General features: G+C 36.8%; 2 protein-coding genes and 1 non-coding gene across 5 annotated transcripts in view; 1 reads left to right on the forward strand and 2 right to left on the reverse strand.

Annotated features, from left to right (window-relative positions):
* On the forward strand, nucleotides 1–18,144 carry GTPBP8 (GTP binding protein 8). Its single transcript, XM_069553365.1, has 6 exons — nucleotides 1–569; nucleotides 3,626–3,724; nucleotides 5,578–5,708; nucleotides 6,617–6,716; nucleotides 9,029–9,147; nucleotides 14,102–18,144. The coding sequence occupies exons 1-6, from the start codon at nucleotides 234–236 to the stop codon at nucleotides 14,190–14,192; spliced, it is 876 nt and encodes a 291-aa protein (XP_069409466.1). The 5' UTR covers nucleotides 1–233; the 3' UTR covers nucleotides 14,193–18,144.
* Nucleotides 7,080–7,186, reverse strand: LOC138431272 (U6 spliceosomal RNA). Its single transcript, XR_011253609.1, has one exon. It is a non-coding gene; the product is annotated as a U6 spliceosomal RNA (small nuclear RNA).
* NEPRO (nucleolus and neural progenitor protein) overlaps nucleotides 17,926–22,771 on the reverse strand; it is a 16,377-nt gene continuing 11,531 nt past the window's right edge. For all 3 annotated transcript variants that reach the window (XM_069553360.1, XM_069553351.1, XM_069553356.1), the window contains 2 exons: nucleotides 20,693–20,952; nucleotides 17,926–18,569 (listed from right to left, as the gene is read on the reverse strand). In XM_069553360.1, coding sequence (XP_069409461.1) covers nucleotides 18,113–18,569; nucleotides 20,693–20,952 — 717 coding nt within the window. In that variant the 3' untranslated portion in view covers nucleotides 17,926–18,112. The remainder of the gene's footprint in view (nucleotides 18,570–20,692; nucleotides 20,953–22,771) is intronic.

Raw genomic sequence — 22,771 nt, forward strand, 5'->3', positions numbered from 1 at the left:
ATACATGTCAAAGGCACAGTTGTCAGGGCCAGGATGTGAAAAGCATCCAACCACTTTTCCCCCCGCTGCGGGTAACACCTGTCTCCAGCTCTTGGAACACAAAGAGTCTCTGCGGGAACCAAAGAGGCCATTGGAAACTACAATTCCCAGCAGGCTTAGCGGGAGCCGGGTCACGCACGCGCATTTCAGATCTTGGGATTGAGATCCCGAGGTGGGACTTCTAAAAGACGAAAATGGCAGCGCACCGGCTGCGGCCGTGCGTGGGCAGGCTGTTTGGGATGGGACCAGAGCTGGGGAGCGGAAGACGAGCTTACAGCGCGTTCCAGGCCTTCACGGAGGTTCTACGGCTGCCGAGCAAGCAGCTGACGAAGCTGGTCTTCCCGCTGCAAGAACTCCATGGGCATTTCGTCCCGGGCTCGAGGCCAGACCTTCACCTGAATATCTTCCACCCGAGCCTGGAGGACATCGCGCGGGCGGAGAGCTTCTTCACGGCCTCCGCCCGAAACCGCATCGAGTACCTCACCTCGGCGGTGCGTCTCGACCACGCCCCGGACCTTCGCCGCCCGGAGGTGAGCGCCGCAGCTGCCTGAGGGTACTGAGGGCTTGGGCCACGATTTTGCTGTAACCTATTATCAACTAGCGATGCTAGTGGTAAAGAACCCTCCTGCCGATGCAGGTAGACATAAAAGACACAGGTTCGATCCCTGGGTCGGGAAGATCCCGTGGCGGAGGGCATGGCAGCCCACTACAGTATTCATGCCTGGAGAATCCCTTGGACAGAGGAGCCTGACAGGCTGAAGTCCAGAGGGTCACACAGAGTCGGACACGACTGAAGCAACTTAGCATGCCTGCCTGCATTATCAGCACACGAGAGATTTACTAGCTTTGTATGGACGCGATATCATTATTGTAACAAAGTAAGCAGATGTGGGTTTAATTATTTTGGTGAATAAGTGAGTGAAAGTCACTCAGTCGTGTCCGACTCTTTGCGACACCATGGACTATACAATCCATGGAATTCTCCAGGCCAGAATACTGGAGTAGGTAGCCATTCCCTTCGCCAGGGAATCTTCCCAACCCAGGGATTGAACCCAGGTCTCCCGCTTTGCAGGCGGATTCTTTACAAGCTGAGCCACAAGGGAAGCCCAATTATTTTGGTAGTGAATATGAAAGACTTTAGAAGGCGATTAAAACATTTATCATTTTTGTTTTTAATTGAAGTAGGGAAAACATGCCGAGACAAACTGGAAAAAGTGAAGAATGCAAAAAGTAGAGTAGTTTTACAAATGAAGTGATCCTTATCAATACATAATTTTCACTCAATCTGAATTTACTATCATGTGCCAAAAAATCATATATAAATGGCAATAATCTGTAAGATTTTCTAAAACAGCTTCAGTGGAATTCAGTGAGTGTCCATTTTATGCATGTCCTGCAGTTTAATATTTTGTTCTGTTAAGGCTCAGTTCAGTCGCTCAGTTATGTCGGACTCTTTGCGACCCCATGAATCGCGGCACGCCAGGCCTCCCTGTCCATCACCAACTCCCGGAGTTCACTCAAACTCACGTCCATCGAGTCAGTGATACCATCCAGCCATCTCATCCTCCGTCGTCCCCTTGTCCTCCTGCTCCCAATCCCTCCCAGCATCAGAGTCTTTTCCAATGAGTCAACTCTTCGCATGACGTGGCCAAAGTACTGGAGTTTCAGCTTTAGCATCATTTCTTCCAAAGAACACCCAGGACTGATCTCCTTTAGAATGGACTGGTTGGATCTCCTTGCAGTCCAAGGGACTCTCAAGAGTCTTCTCCAACACCACAGTTCAAAAGCATCAATTCTTCAGCACTCAGCTTTCATCGCAGTCCAACTCTCGCATCCATACATGACCACAGGAAAAACCATAGCCTTGACTAAACGGATCTTTGTTGGCAAAGTTTGCTTTTCAATATGCTGTCTAGGTTGGTCATACTTTTCTTCCAAGGAGTAAGCGTCTTTTAATTTCATGGCTGCAGTCACCATGTGCAGTGATTTTGGAGCCTGTTTCCCCATCAATTTCCCATGAAGTGATGGGACCAGATGCCATGATCTTTGTTTTCTGAATGTTGAGCTTTAAGCCAACTTTTTCACTCTCCTCTTTCACTTTCATCAAGAGCCTTTTTAGTTCCTCTTCACTTTCTGCCATAAGGGTGGTGTCATCTGCATATCTGAGGTTATTGATATTTCTCCTGGCAGTCCTGATTCCAGCTTGTGCTTCTTCCAGCCCAGCGTTTCTCATGATGTACTCTGCATATAAGTTAAATAAGCAGAGTGACAGTATACAGCTTTGACGTACTCCTTTTCCTATTTGGAACCAGTCTGTTGTTCCATGTCCAGTTCTAACTGTTGCTTCCTGACCTGCATACAGGTTTCTCAAGAGACAGGTCAAGTGGTGGTCTGGTATTCCTTTCTCTTTCTCAGACCTCCATTATTGGTGATAATGGTACCATTGCGCTGGAACTTTTCTGCTCGAACTCTACAATAATTTAAGAGTACATAAATCACTTAATGATTTGGAGACAGCATTGCTTTTCCATTTTTAAATTCTGGACTTTTGTGTAATTTCTTTTTAATTTAGTTTTTTTAATCTATATTATTTGATTTAATCTGGTAGGACATTTGAAATTTATACAGCATCCAAATCAGTTTATTTTGAAGGACTGACCACAGTTTTGCAAAATATATAGCACTGCTGGCTCCTGCTCACTAAATGCCACCCAGTTATATTAATAACTAAAAATGCCCTCTTATTAATCATAAAAAATGCCGTTACAAATTTCAAAAACACCCCCAGGGGGCGCTACCGCCCTCATTTAGAAGCACTGATTGCCATGTGTATTAATGGTTAGTCTCAGAAATATTTTGTTGCTTTCTACATTCACGCTAAAGGAGAAAAGCTTAAATGGAACAAGAAAGGTCAAGAGAAAGAAATAATTATAATGTTGTAATAGTGTACTTTGAGAGTTTGTGGGGAAATGTGGTTTCAAACAGGAGTGACTTTAGAGTCAGTTTTGTTGAAACGCATGTAATTGTTAACTTCAAAAAGCTTTGAAAATATGGAATTCTTAATAAATGTTGCAGATGTTCTTGAGTGACATATGTAATTAAAAGCACAGGTACAGATAAAGATGTCTAGAGTTCAGTTTCCAGCTTCTTCACTTTCTAGCTGTATAATTTGGGGCCGGATATTGAGCCTCTCTTTGCCTCTGGTCTTATCACCTGTAAAGTGAGAAAACTTTTAGTTTATAATGTTATCTGTCTCATAGGGATATTGTAAAGAGTAAATAAGAAAATAACAAGTGCTTTTAAAACCGTACCTGCCACATTAAAATCATTTAATATATAACAACTGTATATTAGAATTTGAAGGTTGACTAACCATAAGCTACTTTTTTATGGTTAATCAAGACTGAATAGTATTTACAGATATTTACAGCTAATAGTGTGTTGGCCAAAAAGTTCATTTGGGTTTTTCTGTAAGCTGGTACAGTAAAACCCAAATGAACTTTTTGGCCAACCCAATACAATATATGATTTTATATATATATATATATAAACTAGTGCTCAATTATTTTCTTTTTGCTTGTATAAGGTATGTTTTATAGGCAGAAGCAATGTTGGAAAATCCTCTCTAATAAAGGCCTTGTTTTCACTTGCCCCAGAGGTTGAAGTTAGAGTCTCCAAAAAACCGGTATGTCAAAATTTAAAACATATCTGAACTACTCCTGAATTGACTAAGATGAAGAATAAATATTGGGGGGGGGCGGTTAGAAACCATAATTGCTAAGTTCCTAGAAAAGTGATTTCTTTCAAACAAGTGCTAATGTAAGACATTTCATTAATGCCTGTGTATTTCTCTGAAGAAAACGGAAGTTATTTTAGTAACCTGGCCAGTATGTTGAAGAAATTTTCCTTGGTCCAGTCTTTTCTCAAGAGTTATTCCATTGTCATTCTGTATTTGCTTCTATGAGAATGCTCATCTAGTTCTACATTGATTTTTGAAGGAAACAGCTTTAAGTGTATTTTTTTCCTCCTATAATCTTTCATACCTAGCTAACTCATATATATATATATATGATTCATATATATATATATATATATATATATAAGGATATATGGGATATATCCTTATGGGATATATAATATCCCATATAATATATATATATATAATATATATATAATATATATAAAATATATATATAATATATAATATATATAATAATATATAATATATAATAATATATATCTATATATATATATTCATATATATATATATATACGATTCAGGCACTTCCCAGTTTACCCAGGGCCAAATTGACGTGCTTAATATCCCAGTCAGTCTGCTGTAATAGCTTTTTGTCATTTTCTCATTTCCTCTGCTTCCTTTTCCATAATACAGACTCTACCAATATTTAAGGAACCCTCTCCCCACCCCAGTTCCCCTCACCTTATTATCTATCTTTGGCAAAATGTTCCTAACAACCCAGGGCTCACTGCCCCTGTTTCCTTACAATAGAACCCTTCCCTGAGGCTTCACTAATGTTTTCCTGCTCCCAGTTTCTTCACATAGTTGATTCCCTGATACTACCCCTGATGATTGTAGTCATTTGTTAACCCTTCTATCCTTATTCCTTTGTGCCCTGCCTCATCAAACGTCGGAGTTCAACTCTGACTTCTAGGTAGGGTGTTTCCTTTCTGCTGTGAGAAGACAATGGAAGAATTATATTCTTGACATTTCTAATCTGTAATTCTAAAGTTTTTTTCCTATAGATAGACACATAAGTTGCCTGGGAACCTAAGCATCATTTATAAAACCTTCCTGAGTTCTGAACAATTGACTTAAAATTGTTTGTCATAATTTTCCCTTTTCTGATTAATAAATGTCTGTGGACAGAAAACCACATACATAAACTATTTTGATCATCTTTACATTAATTGTAGTTGCACAGGTACTTTACAGTTGTACATGCTTTTTAAAAAAATGGCTTAATGAAAGCACCAAACCCATCTAATAAAACACGCCTATTGATTTAAGGCAAGTAATAGTCTAGCTACAGTATCAAACTTTGCATCTGGTTTTTATGAAAACTTGTATGACAGTAAGCATTTAATTTATCCTGTTTGTGCCATAATTCATTTAAAGTGGAGATAATTCTTTAAAGTGGAAATATATTTTTCATCAGAGAATATCGACTAATGCAGCCATACTATTTAGACCAGTTCTCTCACTAAGAGAGAACTAATGAAGTAGGAAAACTTGAAAATACTTTGCCTGCGTATTTCTAATATGGATTTGAAGTTCTTAAATCATACAGATTCTCTTTAAAGAAAAATGAATTGGAAGGAGGAAGTAGGATCATCTGAGCTTATAACCAGCCGCTTCTCTTCTGTTTGTTTTTCCTGTATTGTCATCTGCATAGGGTTATATACAGAATACTTTTATGCTTTCAATAAGTAATTATTGATTGAACAGATAATATTTTGAGTCATGAAATATACAAAGGACATATTTTAAGAAACTTATTTTTACATTTACTTTATCAGGGCCATACAAAGAAAATTAATTTTTACAAAGTTGGAAAACACTTTACATTGGTGGACATGCCAGGTTATGGCTATAGAGCACCTGAAGATTTCGTTGACATGGTAGAAACCTACCTAAAAGAACGAAAGAAGTAAGAAGCTTTTTTTTCTTATAATTGTTATATTTAACCCCTAAACATGTTTTCATGAATAGAACATTCTACACATGATGAACCCTTCAGTTTTATCAAATAACTTTTCTAGAAAGTGTACTTTATTCTCATAATATTCTGAACTGTTTCGGAGAAAGGTATATACTGTCTGCTTAGTTTTTTTTTCCTGTAAATTAGGTTAAACTTAAATTCAGTTGTTTTCCTATATTGAGACTATAAGTAGTACATCAGCAGACTTCATTAATTTTTTATACCAAACTCTTAGCTGGCTATTTTTAAAAATGAAATTTGTTGGTTAATATGGTGTTTACCAGATTTAAATAAACGTCAGTAAATTCTGGTTATTCTTAAAATACTTCTGACATCACAGCCTTGATAAATACTACTTTTATTTGTCTCCATAGGTAGTAGCCAGGTAGCAGGTCTATGTTTCAAGCATTGCAGAATATATGGAAAAATTAATGTTAAACTTTTGAAGTATAAAAAAATGTTTATAAGTAATTTGCTTGTTGTATCTTTACAAAGAGCTAAGATAAAATACTTACACAAGAAAATACAAAATATGTGTTTGGTTTTGTTATCTGCTAGTCTTAAAGTAATATTTGAAGACTTAAACACCTTTATGGTAACTTATAGTCATATGTTCTATATATGCTATTGAAATAATATTAATGAATCTGGCTATTGAACATAACCAACACTGAGACCTGTTGGAACTAGGATGGACTTCATGGTAAATTGAGAATTCCTTTTGCCTAAAGAAATTTTTAAATTTTGATCTGATAATTTTTCAAAAGACAATTTCTTAGTATAGTGAAGGTTAGGATGGGGGAAATGAATAAGTATATTTTTCTTTGCTGTTAATCTTCATTTCTGCATTCCTACAGTTTGATGAGAACATTTTTATTAGTGGATAGTGTTATTGGAATTCAAAAAGCAGACAATATTGCCATAGAAATGTGTGAAGAATTTGCATTACCTTATGTGGTAAGTATTTCTTTTGACTCATGGTTGCACTCAGAAATATGAGTTCCCTGTGTGTCTGTCTGTTTAATAAATGAGTAGGTCTCCTCCTCAAAAGTTAAAGGAGTACCTTTTAAAATGTCTTTTCAATTATTAGCCATTAATATTAAAATAAGTTCTGTGGTACTTTTATTCCCTTTCCTTCTCCTAGCTTTTAAATTCTCAAAATTATAGTCAAAGTTTTCTATTCATCTAGTGATTATAAATGCTTTTCCTTGTTTTGTTTTGTTTTTTGTTTTTTATTTATTTTTTTTAGTTTATTTAAATTTTTATTTTTACTTTATTTTACTTTACAATACTGTATTGGTTTTGCCATACATTGACATGAAAAATATGGAACGCTTCACGAATTTGCGTGTCATCCTTGTGCAGGGGCCACGCTAATCTTCTCTGTATTGTTCCAATTTTAGTATATGTGCTGCCGAAGTGAGCACTGTTTTTTCTTTTTTAAATGACTATAAATATTTGCTAAAACTCCTTAGTAGCTCTTTAACAGCAGCTTGACAGATAGTATTTATCAGAATATAAATGAAACTACAACTGAAAAATTTGCTAAACTAATTTGGAATTTAAGAACATCACAAAAATTTAGTAGGCTCCAGCACACAAAGGTAGGATGTTTATATTCTTAAGGAAAAGAAAATTTCTTATGAGAATATATTACCAGTTCTTTCTGTTGTTTACCCTAGAATAGAATACAGATTGCTAGGTTGGTATCCTACCAATTTTGCTCTGTATGTTTTTCAGATTAAATGGCAATCTTCAAGTTCCTCTCTGAGGAACTTGACTATAATTTGGTTTCAAAAAATGTCAGAAAACCACTAAAATGTAGTGGTTTTGCAGTTTAATGCAAATCAAACCATGTTACTAGTCAAAAAGCTGTTTGTATTCGTGGAGTCATGGAATTCTTGGGGTTTGCAAATGCCCTTTGAAACATTAGAGATAATTTACAGTTATGAGGAGCCAAAGAATTGATAAACATAGTCTATATAGTAAAAAAAAAAAAAGCCCAAATTTTCCCCAGTTTTATTGATAATTTGATAATTCACTCCTAATTTGATATCATAGATATCATTTTGTGAAATCATATATTTTCCTCAGTTTTAACTTTAAGAAAATATTAGCTTTTTTTCTTTGTAAAAGAAGTTGTGATGGAGGAATTAGGTATCAGCGTATTTCTCTTTATGAAGAAAGACTTTCTGCTTCTCACTCCTTCTGCCATTAATATTTTTTATGCTGTATAGTTTATTTATAATCATTATATTTTATTTTAATCATTTATATATTTTTATAACTGAAAAGCATAAATGATTAGTCAAGAAATTTAATTTTATAGAATTTTCCTAGGAAAACTTCTGAAAAATACATCAAGGTTTTTACTTTTTAATTAATTTTGTAATCATCATGCCTTGACCTTTTTCTAGTATATAATTGTCTTTGAGTAAGTAAATTACTTAAAGTATTATATTTGCTGTTAACCCTAGTAAATTCTAGGGTTACTTGGAGTATAACTTTATTTAAGTTGGAATATAACTACAGTGGCTACAACCTACCAATAGCCTGATTTGTAATTTTTCCTTTAAATTTAACATATAAGGTAGAACAATTCAGGATTTTAAAAATGATTATAAATCAGCAGTTTTATGTGTATCAACCTAATAATACTTCTGTGTCTTAGACCACAAAATAAATAGTGATCACATGAAACATTTGGTGTATAGCAATGGCAAGTATGGCCCTAGGGTTCTTTTCACTGGTCTTGAATCCAAGATATTATGGCCCTCTGTGGTTAAACAGCAAACACACAGTGTATGCTTTATGTATTGCATATATTAATTTATTTAATCTTTACAGCAGCTCCTTTAGAAGATATTGCTTTTATTTTATAGATGAGGAAACAAGTACAGAGAGATTAAGAAACTTGCATAGGTCACCTAGTTGTTACTGAAATTTTGTAACTAAAATGTATAAAACTGTATATTAAGAAATAAGAGTTGACCCTTGAACAGTATAGGAGTTAGGGGCACCCACCGTCCTTTCAATCGCGAATCCAAGTTTAACTTACAGTCCTTCCTATTCAAGGTTCTTCTCTATTGATGGTTCCTCCATATTGGCAGTTCCATATCCATAGATTTAATCAACCACAGATCATGTAATATTGTGGTATTTACTGTTGAAAATATCTGCATATAAGTGCACCTTTGCAGTTTAATCCCATGTTGCTCAAGGGTCAACTGTACCTTATTTCTAATGCTTAAATATTTGTTTTCCTACAGATGGTATTAACAAAAATTGACAAATCTTCCAAGGGACATCTTTTAAAACAAGTGCTTCAGATCCAGAAATTTGTTGACACTAAAACACAAGGATGTTTTCCTCAGTTGTTCCCTGTAAGGTAAGAGTTGAGTTGTCTTTATGTACTAACATATAACTTTATGTGATAACAACCTTTAGCATTAAATCAGTGTTTCTGAAATTGAGGTATCCTTTTAAGATTAGGGGAGTTTGGAAGACTCTAATTATGGCACTTAGCCATAATTTATTGGCTTTTATTTTATCAACACTTTTTTTCCCTCCCCTCTATTCTTTCTTCTGTCTGCAGATTCTTGATGAATCTTCCCTGTAGTATCTTCATGATCTTTCTACTTCAGCCTATTTCAACCCTAGACCACATCAAGCTGTAAAGGATAAGAATTTTCCTTTTAAAGGACCATATGTAAGGAAGAAATGCTTCATATAAGCTAGAATTAAGCATTGGTAGCAGACAGGATGGTTATTTCCTGAGCCAGCAATTTTTGTCAGATGTGATTTAGCAATGAAACATGAATTTTTACTTTCAGTGTACACTTTGGATACAGTAAGTAACCTGTATTATAGCAGAAATACAGTGCCACTCCTGTGTGATTTTCTGACTCTGACTTCTTTGTGGAAGGCACTATGATAGTTCCTACCAGAAATTACATGAAACTGCCCTCTAAGCAGTCATTCTAGTTCCTACCGATCCAGATCACAATTGTCTGTATGAATATGTAGTCACATTCTGTCTTCATTCATTTCTACAAAATGCTTTTCCCCCTTGACTTACATTTAAGTATTTATCCTGTTCATTTATCTGTGTCTGATAGATACAGTGGAAACTCCTATGGGCAGGAATGAAATCCTGTTTCTTCTTAGAGCCCTGAGCATTGTCTCAGAAAAATAATTGCTTTCTTTTAAATGTTTTTAATAACAAGGAAATGAGACTTCAGCTAAAAAGGTAAAATAAACACAAGATGGGCAAATTATGGCCTAACAGCTGCATTTATTGGGAAAAAAAAAAGTTTTAGTTGACTGTAGGCTGAGTTGAATAATATAATGAGGCTGGGGAAAAACTGATAAGGTTGTCTTGAGCTACAATGTTAGAATTATAGTGTTGAAAACAAGGGAGTGATCAAACCGTAGTCTCACACTGCTTTAAGCTGTATACTGTCAGTTCAGTCAAGTCCTATTGTGGCTTGACATTAAGAACAACTAGAGCCATCTGAAAACAGATGGTCTTGCGGGAGGTTATGTCACTAGATCATTCTAAATATTTAATTGATCCACAAAGTAAGCATCTCTGTTTCACAGATACATTACAGGTCAGAGAAGTGAAGGGAATTTCAGAGAAGCATTTGCTGGTATAGAAAGAGCATGGACCTCAAGGGTCAGACAACCATGGTTTTGCATGGTTCCTCTGCTTCTTGGCAATAGCTTTTAAAGCAACTTATTTCATTTTTTGAGGAAAAATGTGATGGTTAGAAGGATTAAATAAAATATATTGCAACTGATGTACACATATTAGCCACATAATAAAATTAGCTTCTTTTCTTCCCAAAAGTCAGTCAATGGCAAGATCTGGCCAACGACCTGAACTAACAGATTCTCAGTACTTTTTAGAGGTGTTCCCTTCTTTAGATAGGCTGGCATTTGCTGCTGCATGACCTTTGAATCACTGTGCCACCATACTAAGTGACTAAGGTACTGCAGAAGCCACACAGTACTCAAAGTCTTACAAATTGAGACACATACAGGAGGTGCCAGCTTTTGAGAACTTCAACGTTCAGGATACCACAGTGACCACATACAGGAAGTTGTCAGACTGTAGTTCTCAAAACCCAATTCAGATAGTAGAGTTATTTATACTCCTTGCTTTTATTTGCTTGACCAAGCCCCAGTACATCCTCCAAAAGGGAATTTGACCTAGTCATAGGATAATTATTATAAAATAAGACAGGTTTTATTTCCTCCTCTTCTTGTATGATACTGGTAAGAGAAAGGTGGAAGTGTGGGTAGACATGGAGTCCAGCAAGGTTTGGCCTTTAAGCCTGTTGGCAAAAGTTTAAGTGCTCCCCTTCATGTCTGAACTCTACCCCAGCTGAGTTAGAGAAGTAAAACGGACAAAAGGCCCCTAAAGTTTGATGCTGGGATCAATCTGTTTTTATAACTTGTATGGAAGAAATATATAAGTAGGCACAATATAATTGCTTCTATGGTTTTCATGCAAATGAGAACTGATTCTTAGGACAAAGAAAATCATGAATTGACAAAAATGTTGCAAAGGAGTTCATGGTGCCATAGCTAGTGTGCAGACTATCCAACTTGTATCTCTTCCTTAAACCATACATGTGTAACTTCAGTTCTAGTTGAGAATCAGTATGGAGGCAGCTTTATCAAAAAGAATTAGCAACACAGCAGAGAATATTTTACCTGTTCAATATATACATATACACCATGTGAGTGAAGGTCGCTCAGTCATGTCCGACTCTTTGCGACCCTGTGGACTGTAGCCTACCAGGCTTCTCCGTCCATGGGATTCTCCAGGCAAGAATACTGGAGTGGGTTACCATTTCCTTCTCCAGGGGATCTTCCCGACCCAGGGATTAAACCCAGTCTCCCACATTGGAGGCAGACACTTTAACCTCTGAGCCACCAGGGAAGCCCCCATATACACCATACCTGCATCCATAAAAGTCTGTGTATCCCAAGAAACCATGTGTTCACTTCCATGCTGACAAATGGATGAACAGATATGGATAGATACAGTAAGACAGAGCAATAATAGACACAATAGTGCTGACAGTGATTTTTTTTTTTAAATCATGAAAAGTCTGTATTGTCATGGTAATTTAATCTTTGTCACAAAAAGAACAAATTAAAGAGATCAGAATTTTAGTCTGGGAAATAAAAAGCAAAATAGAAGATATTCCAATGGCATTTTTCACAGAAATAGAATAGTCTGAAAAACTATGTGGAACCACAGGTGACCCTGGATAGCCAAAGCAATCTTAAGAAAGAACAAAGCTGGAGGTATCACACTTCCTGATTTCAAACTGGGTCACAAAAGCTGTAGTAATGAAACAGTATGGTATTGGCATAAAAACAGATATATAGGTCAGTGGAACAGAATAGAGATCTCAGAAATAAACCCATGCAATATGAGTGGTTAACTTTCAAAGGAGTCAAGAATATACAATGGGGAAAGGACAGTCTCTTCAATAAATGATGCTGGAAAAATTGGACAACCACATGCAAAAGAATGAAACTAGGTTACTATCTTACACCATACATGAAAATTAACTCAAAATGGAAAAGTACTTGAATGTAAGACATGAAACCATAAAATTCCTAGAAGAAAAGACGCTGTAAGCTCTTTGACATCACTTTTAAGTTGTGAGTATTTGGATCTGACTCCAAAAGTAAGTGGGACTATATTAAACTAAAAGTTTCTTCACAGCAAAGAAAATTATCAACAAAATGAAAAGTCAGCCTAATCAATGGAAGAAGATATTTGCAAGTCATATATCTAATAGGGGTTAATATCCAAAATATATAAAGAACTCATACAACTCAATGGTAAAAAAAAAAAAAAAAAGGATTAAAAAATAAACACAGGAACTGAATAGACATTTTTCCAAAGACATACAGATAGCTAACAGGTGCATGAAATGATCCTCAACATCACTAATCATCGTGGAAATCCAAATCAAAACCACAACGAGATATTACCTCACACCTGTTAGAGTGCTGTTATCAAAAAGATAAGACATAAGTATTGGCATGAATATAGAGAAAAGGGAATCCTTGTGTACTGTTGGTAGGAATGTAAATTGGTGCAGTCCCTAAAGAAAACAGTATTGATTCCTCAAAAAACTAAAAATAGAACTACCATATGATCCAAGAATTACACTCCTGGATATACATCTGAAGAAAATGAAAACATTAATTTGAAAAGATATGTGCACCTCCATGCTCGTTACAGCATTATTTTCAATAGCCAAAATTTGGAAACAAGTGTCCCTCAGTGGATGAATGGACAGAGAAGATGTGGTACTGTACAGCTGACCCTTGAACAATGTGAAGGGTTAAGGGTTCTGACCCTTACCCAGTCAAAAATCCAAGTGTAACTTATAGTTGACCTGCCATAGCCATATTTCCTCCAAATCCCTGGATTCAACCAACTGGATGTAACACTGTGGTATTTACCGTTGTAAAACATCCACATGTAAGTGGATAGACACAGATTAGATCCATGATTTTCAAGGGTCATCCTGTACACACAAATGGAATACAATTCAGCCACCAAAAAGGAGGAAATCTTACCATTTGAGAAGACATGAATGGACCTTGAGAGCATTACCCTAAGTGAAATAAGTCAGAGAAAGACAAATAATGTGTGATTTCACTTACATGTGGAATATTAAAAAACAAGCTCAGATGAGAAGAGATTCATGGTTGCTAGAGGTAGAGGTTGAGGGTAAGAAAAATAGGTGAAGGTCAAAAGGTACAAACTCCCAGTTATAAAATAAACCATGGGGATGGTGTAATATACAATATAGTTACCACAGTTAGTAATGCTGTACTGCATATTTGAAAGTTGCTAAGAGAGTAGACCGTAAAAGTCTTTTTTTTTTTTTTTCACAAGAAAAAAAAATTTGTTTACTATAAATGGTGGCAGGTGTAACTAGACTTATTGTGGTGATCATTTTGCAATATGTACAAATATTGAATCATTGTAAACTAGTAAACACTAAACACTGAAACTAGTGTTGTATGTCGATTATACCACAATAATAATAACTTGGTCTGGAAAATAAAAAGCAAAATAGTAGATATGAAGTTTTTAGAATCATGGAGGAACTAGATCAGATGATATGGCTCACCAGATTTAGAATATTACAAGAGGTGCTGAGGAAGAGAAGAAAGGTAGGACAAATTAAGATATCCTGTTTCACACCTGTTGATAAATGGATTTTAAGTTCGGTGAATTCAGATCTGTTACTACCTCTGAAGTAAGGAAGAAAATGATCTTTTTTTTTTTCCCCCCACAGTGCCATGACCTGTTCTGGAATCCATCTGCTGAGATGCTTTATAGCAGATATAACAGGAAATCTTAAGACTACTGGCTTCCAGTTTAGCTGAAGATTCAAAATTGTCTGTGCCAACTGCAGTTAAAGACAGAATTTCAACATTGTTTTAAATGTTGTGTATCTGTAACTTGGAGAAGGATCACTTCAGCTTTAAAACCTGCATATTTCCAAAGGAGGAATGAATTTGTGCCTATAGGGGCAGGAAGGTTTATACATGATTGAGTTATGCTGTTCATTAGAAGAGATAACAGCAGTTTTTAACAAACTGACAAACAAGACCATATAGAAGTCTATAAAATGAGAATCTGTTTCCTACCGTGTAGATGATAGTGAGAGTGTTACTCAGTCGTGTCTGACTCTTTGTAACCCTATGGACTGTAGCCTGCCAGGCTCCTCTGTCCATGGCATTTTCCAGGCAAGGATACTGGAGTGGGTAGCCATTCCCTTCTCCAGGGGATCCTCCTGACACAGGGATTGAAGTCACGTCTCCTGCATTGCAGGCAGATTCTTTATTGTCTGAGCCATCAGGGTAGCCCCTACTGTGTAGATGATGGTTTGCCATATTATTCATTGGGTTTTTGTCTTTTAAAGGAATATCTATTACTCTATTTTTTAAATATTACAATGCACTAGGTAAAAAGGGGCTACTTTTTTGTTAAGCACCGATAGATGGGTTGAAGGTAAAGTCTTACGTTATTGTTCAGTCACCAGGTTGTGTCTTGACTGCCACCCCATGGACTGTAGCACACCAGGCTTCCCGGTCCTTCACTATCTCCTAGAGTTTGTTCAAATTCATGTCCATTGAGTTAGTGATGCTATCTAACCATCTCATCCTCTGCCACCCTCTTCTTTTACCTTCAATCTTTCCCAGCATTAGGGTCTTTATATGTATGGCTATAACTTATCATTTTTCTGGAGACATTTGAATATAACAAAAATTATTCTTGATAAAATTTCAGTCAGTCCATAATGGAAATACCACTTATTTCAGGCTGAGGTCAGTCACTTTCACAGGGTTCAGAATCAGAAGACCAGAATTCAAGTTCCAGTTCTAATATTTATTACACATTGGATATTTCTGAACTTCTTTTGTAACTCTACCTCAGAAGCTGTGAAGATTAAAATGTGAAAAGAACATCTATTTATTCTACCTATTTGTAAAGCAAAACCAATTCAAGTATATAGCAAAACTCATGGGTAGATTTATCACAGAATACATCCTGTCACAGAGGAAGTAACATTTTATCTAGGTTAAGACCAAAGAAGAAAGTTTTAGGTATGAAAGTTGATTTGCACAGGGCAAGAGAAAAAAGTTGATGGGACAGTTCATAAAAGGAATCTTCCCATTAGGATTCAGAATGGAAAGATAAAGCCTTACTTTGGAATGTTAGTGGAAAATATTTTTATGAAGGTGTTTCTGACCTAGTCATACAAGTGGTTTAGCTTTTCAGAGTGAGGCTGAATATTAAAATGTTATAACAATACACTGGATAAAAAATTAATGCTATAAAACAACTTTTTGACTTTTAGAAAATTCAGTTCTGAATATGTTTTCAGTTTTATAGTTAATACTACTAGTTTATTCTAACCAGCAGTGATTTAAACTTTAAGAGGGGGGGAGGGAACTAATATGGGCATTCACCAAGTAAGATATATATTAACAACAAAATTATCTTAAAAGTCATCTTTCTGCCTGCCAATGTTACTTTACAGCTTGTCTTAGCCTTGGCTTTTGTTCTTCTAAAAGGAAGGTCTAAGACAAAAGCTTGTGTCCAATAGTTTACTGGGGATGTGATTCCAGGGAACAGGAATGAAGGGGAAATGAAACAGATGGAAGGAAAGCCAATCAAGGAGGCAGTGAGTTGGAAACAACATAGCTCTAGGGCTTGATCTTGAGGGATCTGTGGAACCTTAGGAAATGTGCCTCTGAATTGTCTTTGAAGGGAGATTAACAAATTGTGTATGCCCAAATGCCAGGCAGTTCCTGTAGCTTGTCAGAGGCGAGAAGGCAAGGTGTAGTCATCCGGTCCTGCTTGAGACTCGTTATCATAGTAGTGGCTGCAGTAAGAGGCCAAGAAGATTTGAAATGACACATGAGAGGTCTACCACACTGCTCTTATAAATGACCAGAGTGTGTTAATGCCACCAGAAGGGATTAAATTGGTATTTACCATGATGATGCTAACAGTTATTTTCTAATCTAATTTACTGGGTAAGTTATGGTTTTGTAAATTTAAGATTTCACTTTTAAAACTTAAAACATTTGAATTTGTTTGGAAAAAAAATAGAATTCTTATGTTCCTTATTTTTACCAACTTAGGGACACATGAAACTCTTTACTGTTTTTCCCAGAATTTTAAGGGGCAGATGGGAAAAGGAGATAAACATACTCCAAAGGAACATTAATTAAATAGGGAAAAAAAATGCTAGGCTTATAGTCTAATCCAGTTTCACCTCCTTAGACAATTCACTGAACCACTCTGTTGTATACAATGAAGGGTGATCTCCAAAGTCTCTTCCAGCTGTACAGGTTTATGATTATTGGACAGTAATACCACTTCAGATGGAGGAACTGAGCCCAGAGAAGCCTGCTGTTTGCACATGATTAGTGTCACATGCACACAGAAGCAAGACTGGGTCTTGAATCTTAGAAGCTGATGGCTATTTCTAGACTTGTCACGAAGGAGACTTCCTCGGTATTGTCCATGTTTTAAAGTACCAAGTAGCTGTACCACTTGGTAGGAAACCAGGAGAAATATAAACTAATAAAAAGTGACTAGAGATTGACTTAGCAAGGCTTCAGGAAAGAAGGGAGCTAAACCAGTGTTTATCTAACTGCATTCTGCACTACTTGCATCAAAATCACCTGAGCCCCGTATTAAAATGCAGATTTCCGATCCTGTCCCCTAGCCATGATTATCAATCTCTGGAAGGGACTCAAAATCGGCATTTTAAACAACCCCACCAAGTGAGTCTCAAGACATCCCTACAGTTTGAGAACCACTGGTATAGTAAGTAAGTGGAAAATATACAGAAAACAGACGAGGAAAGAAAAAGGCCAGATAAAGAACAAAAAGGAAACTTAAAAAATGGTAGGATGACTGAGCAAGATGCAGGATATACTAGGGCATTGTATAAATTACTATATATAAACATAAAACTTGAAAGAAACCTCAAACTTCGCATCATTATTTGAAAATATGTAGGATTTACCTTCTCAGAGCAATTGTATGAGCAACATACAAATATCAGGTGATAGCATCGGCACCAATTATAAATCTATTTTTAGCCTCTCTAGGCTGATTTTGTGGTTCCTTAGCTTTTTCATTTAACTTTCTCACCTAGTTCTACTTTGTGTATAACCGTAAGTCACTCTATATCCTTTCTGGAAAAAAAAAAATTTATTTGGAATCAATCACTAGCACCCAAATCAAGCTCCCCTATAAACTTTTGGACAATTCCAAAAGCATTTTAATATGCCCTCCAATGAGATAAGGTTAACAAATGAAGTGAAATAATGGTTGTAACCATTGCCTGCTAACATACTTAGTAGCAAAACTGATGATCAGTTCTAACATACAGAACACAGACAGTACAGCTGTTAAAAGCTATAGACCTTGGTGTTCAGAAGAGCACTTAGCTACAGTGGAGCCATTAAGGTCAAAGTGACCTAGGTGATTCCTTGCTATACCCCACCCCTGCATCCCATTTACCTAAGGCACAATATAAGTTTTACAAACCTAATTACTCAGGTCTTAAGTAAAAAACTGACTAATAGTCAAATATTTGTCGATTAAATGACACAAAGCTATGGTAAGCGTTTATTGAACTAAAATGAACTGCTGTACAGTGTTGTCCTAAAGCAGCTCCTCTGAGTCCAAGTGGTACTTGCAGATCTTCCCACATCTCAGCTGTTCTACTTAAAGCAGCAAAACACTGGAGCAACTGGTTAACAGTTTCACATATGAGCCTCTAAACTCCCATTAAAGCAAAAATATCATCAATGTCGTCTGTCTCCTTAGTGGTTCCTGATGTATTATGTTTATTTCCTTGCATCACTGTCCAAGAACCCGCCTCATTTTCATTTTCTGTAAGCTTTTCATGAGTTTGTGTCTCCTTAGTTTGTATGAAAGGATCTGAAACTCTCCTATTCAACACTTGCTTATTGTTAGGGTACACATCAGTCCTACAAACAGTAGAATCTGAGAGTCTCCCTTTAATGACATCCGTAGCACTCTGAGTCCCTCGAGGGGGCTGCTGGATTTCCTTTGAAAGAGTCGACTGCAACTTTCTCTCTTTCCTTCCTTTCAGTGAAAATTTATTCTGTGATCTTCTTTGTCTCAGGTGATGCTTCGAAGTTTTCATACCTAAGCCATGAAGAAGGCAGTTGCAAATAGATGTTTTCATGCACTGTAGCTTCTTTGGCAAACTTTAAAGGACAGAAGAAATTAGACTGTTAAGATGCAGAAAAACATTCTCAGAAATTTCGTCTCCTTCTTACCAACTTCCAATTAAAATATATGTCCTATGCCTCTGTACAATTTCCAGAATCATAAGGAAAAACACAGAAATAGGAGCTTCATATCCAGTCTGTGTTTTCAGAGCACAACTTCCCTCTGATTTAGACTGTGGGCAAATGTGTCCCCATTACATTTCCACAGTAAAGTAGCTCCTTCAACTAGCAAGGCAGCTGAATGGTGAGATACTGCCATATTTCAGTGCCAGAGCTACTTCCTGATAATTGCTAATCTATTCATAATGTAATAGGAATGGAACTGGGGAAAAGATGAATTACAAATAGAAAAGTCACTAGGATGCATCTTCCCATTTCTAGAGTAATGACTTCATATTCAATATAATAACAGGAAATGAACAAGAAAAAAAGGAATAAAAGTGAAGAGGGAGTTTATGTAAAATGAGAAGACAGGGATGCCAGCACAGGCAAAATGACAGCATTCATATTATCTTCAAATCTGGGGATTCAGAACTCAAATGGCTGGTTGTGTTAGGTATTTAGGATATAGGATATACTGAGTAGGATATACTGCCACAAGGAACACTGGTACCCTGCTAACTGCCTCACTCTGATAGTCAGAATGCAAACAATTAGCCTGAGTCTGTGCCTCCTACTGTACCCTCTTCCTTTTTAAACCAATATAGAACTTTGAGGAAGCCCATTTTAACGCAGTAATCCATGATCTCTGTTTCCAAACCATTCTGTCTTACTATAAGTGGTAATTTTTAAGTGAGGAGAGGGTAGGTGACTTCCCATCTGAAATGGAAATAGATGAAAAAGACCCAGAAGAATCAGAGGATCTGCACTGAGTTCAAGATCTCCAGCTCTAATTCCCTGAGTAAAATCCTCTTATTAACTCATCCATAAAATGTGAATACCACCACCTGTGTCAGTTATTGTGGACATTAAGTAAACTTAAAATGTAGCACAAATATAACATGTTACTGAAACATCAAAACAGGGCAGAATGAAAGAGCACTGCATTTTTGTGGGGTGCAGAATAATGGCTTCATCAAATAACCACCAGTTTGTTACCCTCTGGATTAACTTTTAATTAGCATCTCTGCCTCATCTACCCCTGAGTTTAAACAGAATCTTGAACAGAACAGCTCCATTTTAAATTGAGCTTCCACTCTAGAATATAATGTAAAAACCCTTAACTTCTCCCACAGCTTTTAGTCAAAACTTGGTATAAAACCTTCAGTATATATCATATTTTTTTTTACTAAAACAGGTATTGTTTTTCCATAAATTTTTAAAGAAAATTTAACAAGTTGTGACCAAGTGACATCCATGGAAACCATTATAAAGCCCTGAATAGACACATGTCCATTAATATAGTAAGAAATTGTGGTGGATGCACAGAGTGTTTCTTGAAGGATACGCAAAAAGTGGTCAGTGATCGCCCCTGTCAAGGGGGAATGAGGACCTTTATGGCCGTTTGTGTCTCAAATTGTTACTACACGCGTCTATTATTTGTTCAATAAAAACATAAAGCCCTAAAATATCTAACTTCATTCAAGCAATATTGGCTCACAAAGATAACCATCCTTAAGCAGTGCTATGAATGTAGGCATCCCAAAAGGATGAAGCAATACATGGCGAGTCTAGCTCCTGTAAATGGAAACTACTCGACGCTGACTCGAGTCTGGTGTGTGGCCTTGTAGGAAGAAGCATCTTCTGCTCTCACACCCTCATCCCACTGAAGCTGCGGGCAGACTGGCCATCTCCTACCAGAGAGGCAGAACTCCATGAGGATTAAATCTGTCTTACACATAGTTGCATCTGCAGGTTAGCATACCACCGACACACCTGATACTTTTCGAATAAAAGGATGGAATGGTGAAGAGTAAATCCAATTGACCAAATTTACTTCCTCCCGATGATACATATAGTTAGCTCTGTCCAATAAAAGTAGCTAACAAAACTGCAATTTTAGTCCCCAGGGTACTGGACATTAAAAAGGCTGACTATATACTTTCGCCTTAAAAGATAACAGAAGAAGTAAAGGAATGTAATTTTTATAATATACCTACCTAGAGCCTTGAGCTTCCACATGTTTAAGCCGATTACTTTTAAGAAGTTTGTTACCCAGAAAGGTGGTCTGAACCTTCAGTTTTTTGCTTCTGCACCACAGAATTGCCATTTGGATTTCTTCAGAAAGTTGTGTGAAAGTCTCAGCCTCTCGGAATCTTTGCACAAGACTTTTTACACAGGGAGTTCCTATTGCTTTCTGAGAAGAATGTTTGGTTGCCTTTAGTTTGGATGGAGAACATTTAAACTCAAAGTTCTTCTCCTGAAATATGGAATGAGAAAAATATATTGGATCTGTTACTGACATATAACAAGAGAGAGAAGTTGACTCACACACTATCAACATTTGAAAATGCATCTTTTTAAAAGAAGGAGAAAAGTTTTTTCCAGTTCCCCATGCTTTCTGTTTGTCTTTTTAAATTTTTTTGACTGTGCCACCTGGCTTTGGGGATCTTAGTTCCTCAACCCTGGGAACAGACTGGTACCCCCCTTGCAGTGGAAATACAGTCCTAATAACTAGACTGCCAGGGAATTCCTTTCCTTAAAAAAATTTTTATTCACTGTTCCTAATACGATTTTTTCCCTTCTGTGCTACAACAGATCCCATCTATAGCTAAATTCAGTTGTACACAAGTAACAATATAAACATTTACAGACATATTTATTTAACCTGTGTTGCTGTTGTGTTTGTGACCCCATGGACTACAGCCCACCGGGCTCCTCTGTCCATGGGATTTCCCAGGCAAGAATACCGAAGTGGCCATTTCCTTCTCCGGGGATCTTCCGGCAGATCCATCCTGCCTCTCCTGCACTGGCAGGTGGATTCTCAACCACTGAGCCACCAGGGAAGCCCATTTAACCTACACATAAGAATAAAACTCCGCATAATTAAGTATTGGTCAAAGTCTATCTGGCGGGAGACAAAATCGCTGAAAGGCTCTTTTCCTCTAATACTGGACTACCACAGCTTGTTTTTCATCACCTCCTCAATGAAGGGTCATAAATGTTGTTGATAAATGTGGAAATGCAGATGACTGCTGAATGTATGCTAAAAATGCTTAACTGAGCAATATTTCCAATTCCAATTCAACCATCTTTTGATGTGGCACCTCTGTCTCTTCAACGTCACTTTTCTGCATGAAGTCAAGTGAATTTTATCAACTACTACTGTTTATTGAAATATGCCACCTACAAGGTCTGCTTCCATCTTGTGTTCAAAACTTCGTTTCTTGCAAATTTCTCATTCTCAAGAAGAACAAGTAATAGTAGTAGAAGGCAGAGACCCATCGATCTTTGTGTTGGTGATCCATAAAGGTTTGGCCTAAAAACACCCTAAGCATGTTGGTGCTAAATGCTAAAAATAAAATAGTGATTGGTCATAAATAAGAGGGATGCTGGAACCAGCTCACATAGGAACAAGTGATGGACTGCAGAAAGTTTCAGGAGTCACAGAGAGCTGTAGTTATTAAGAGAGAGCTGATAAAACTATTTGGAGACTGGTGTAATGATAAACTGCAGGAGACAGTTAAGGACAGGGAAGCCTGGTGTGCTGCAGGCATGGAGTTGCAGAAAGTCAGACACAACTTAGTGACTGAACAACAAATAATATTAAATGACAAAGACTAAAACCAAACTGCCTGGTTCAAATCCCAGTTCTGCCCCATATTTGCTATCTGGCCTAGACAAATTTCTTGTCCTTTCTTTGCCTTAATTTTCTCATCTGAAACATGGAAAGAACAGCACCTACCTCACAGGACTTTTGCAAGGATTATATGAGTTTACACATATAAAGAGTTCTGAACAATGCCCAGCAAAGAGTAAATGCAGTATAAGTATTATGGTGATGATGACATCTTCCTCCAGAACTTGTAAACTGGACAAAATATAAATGCAAGCTGGAATCCTTGTAAACCTTCAAGAAAGTACTGACTTGTTAGAAAAGAATTCTTGAATAGAATGGAAGAAATAGCCCATGAAGAAAACAACTTTGAAAAGAGAGTAAAAGAACTTCTTATCCGTGTCAGATCCAGAACAAACCAAGTTTACAGACACTGGCTGAGGAGAGGTCAAACGCTGACAGC

This window comes from Ovis canadensis, chromosome 1 (genome assembly GCF_042477335.2).
Source record: "Ovis canadensis isolate MfBH-ARS-UI-01 breed Bighorn chromosome 1, ARS-UI_OviCan_v2, whole genome shotgun sequence".
Lineage (NCBI taxonomy): Eukaryota > Metazoa > Chordata > Mammalia > Artiodactyla > Bovidae > Ovis > Ovis canadensis.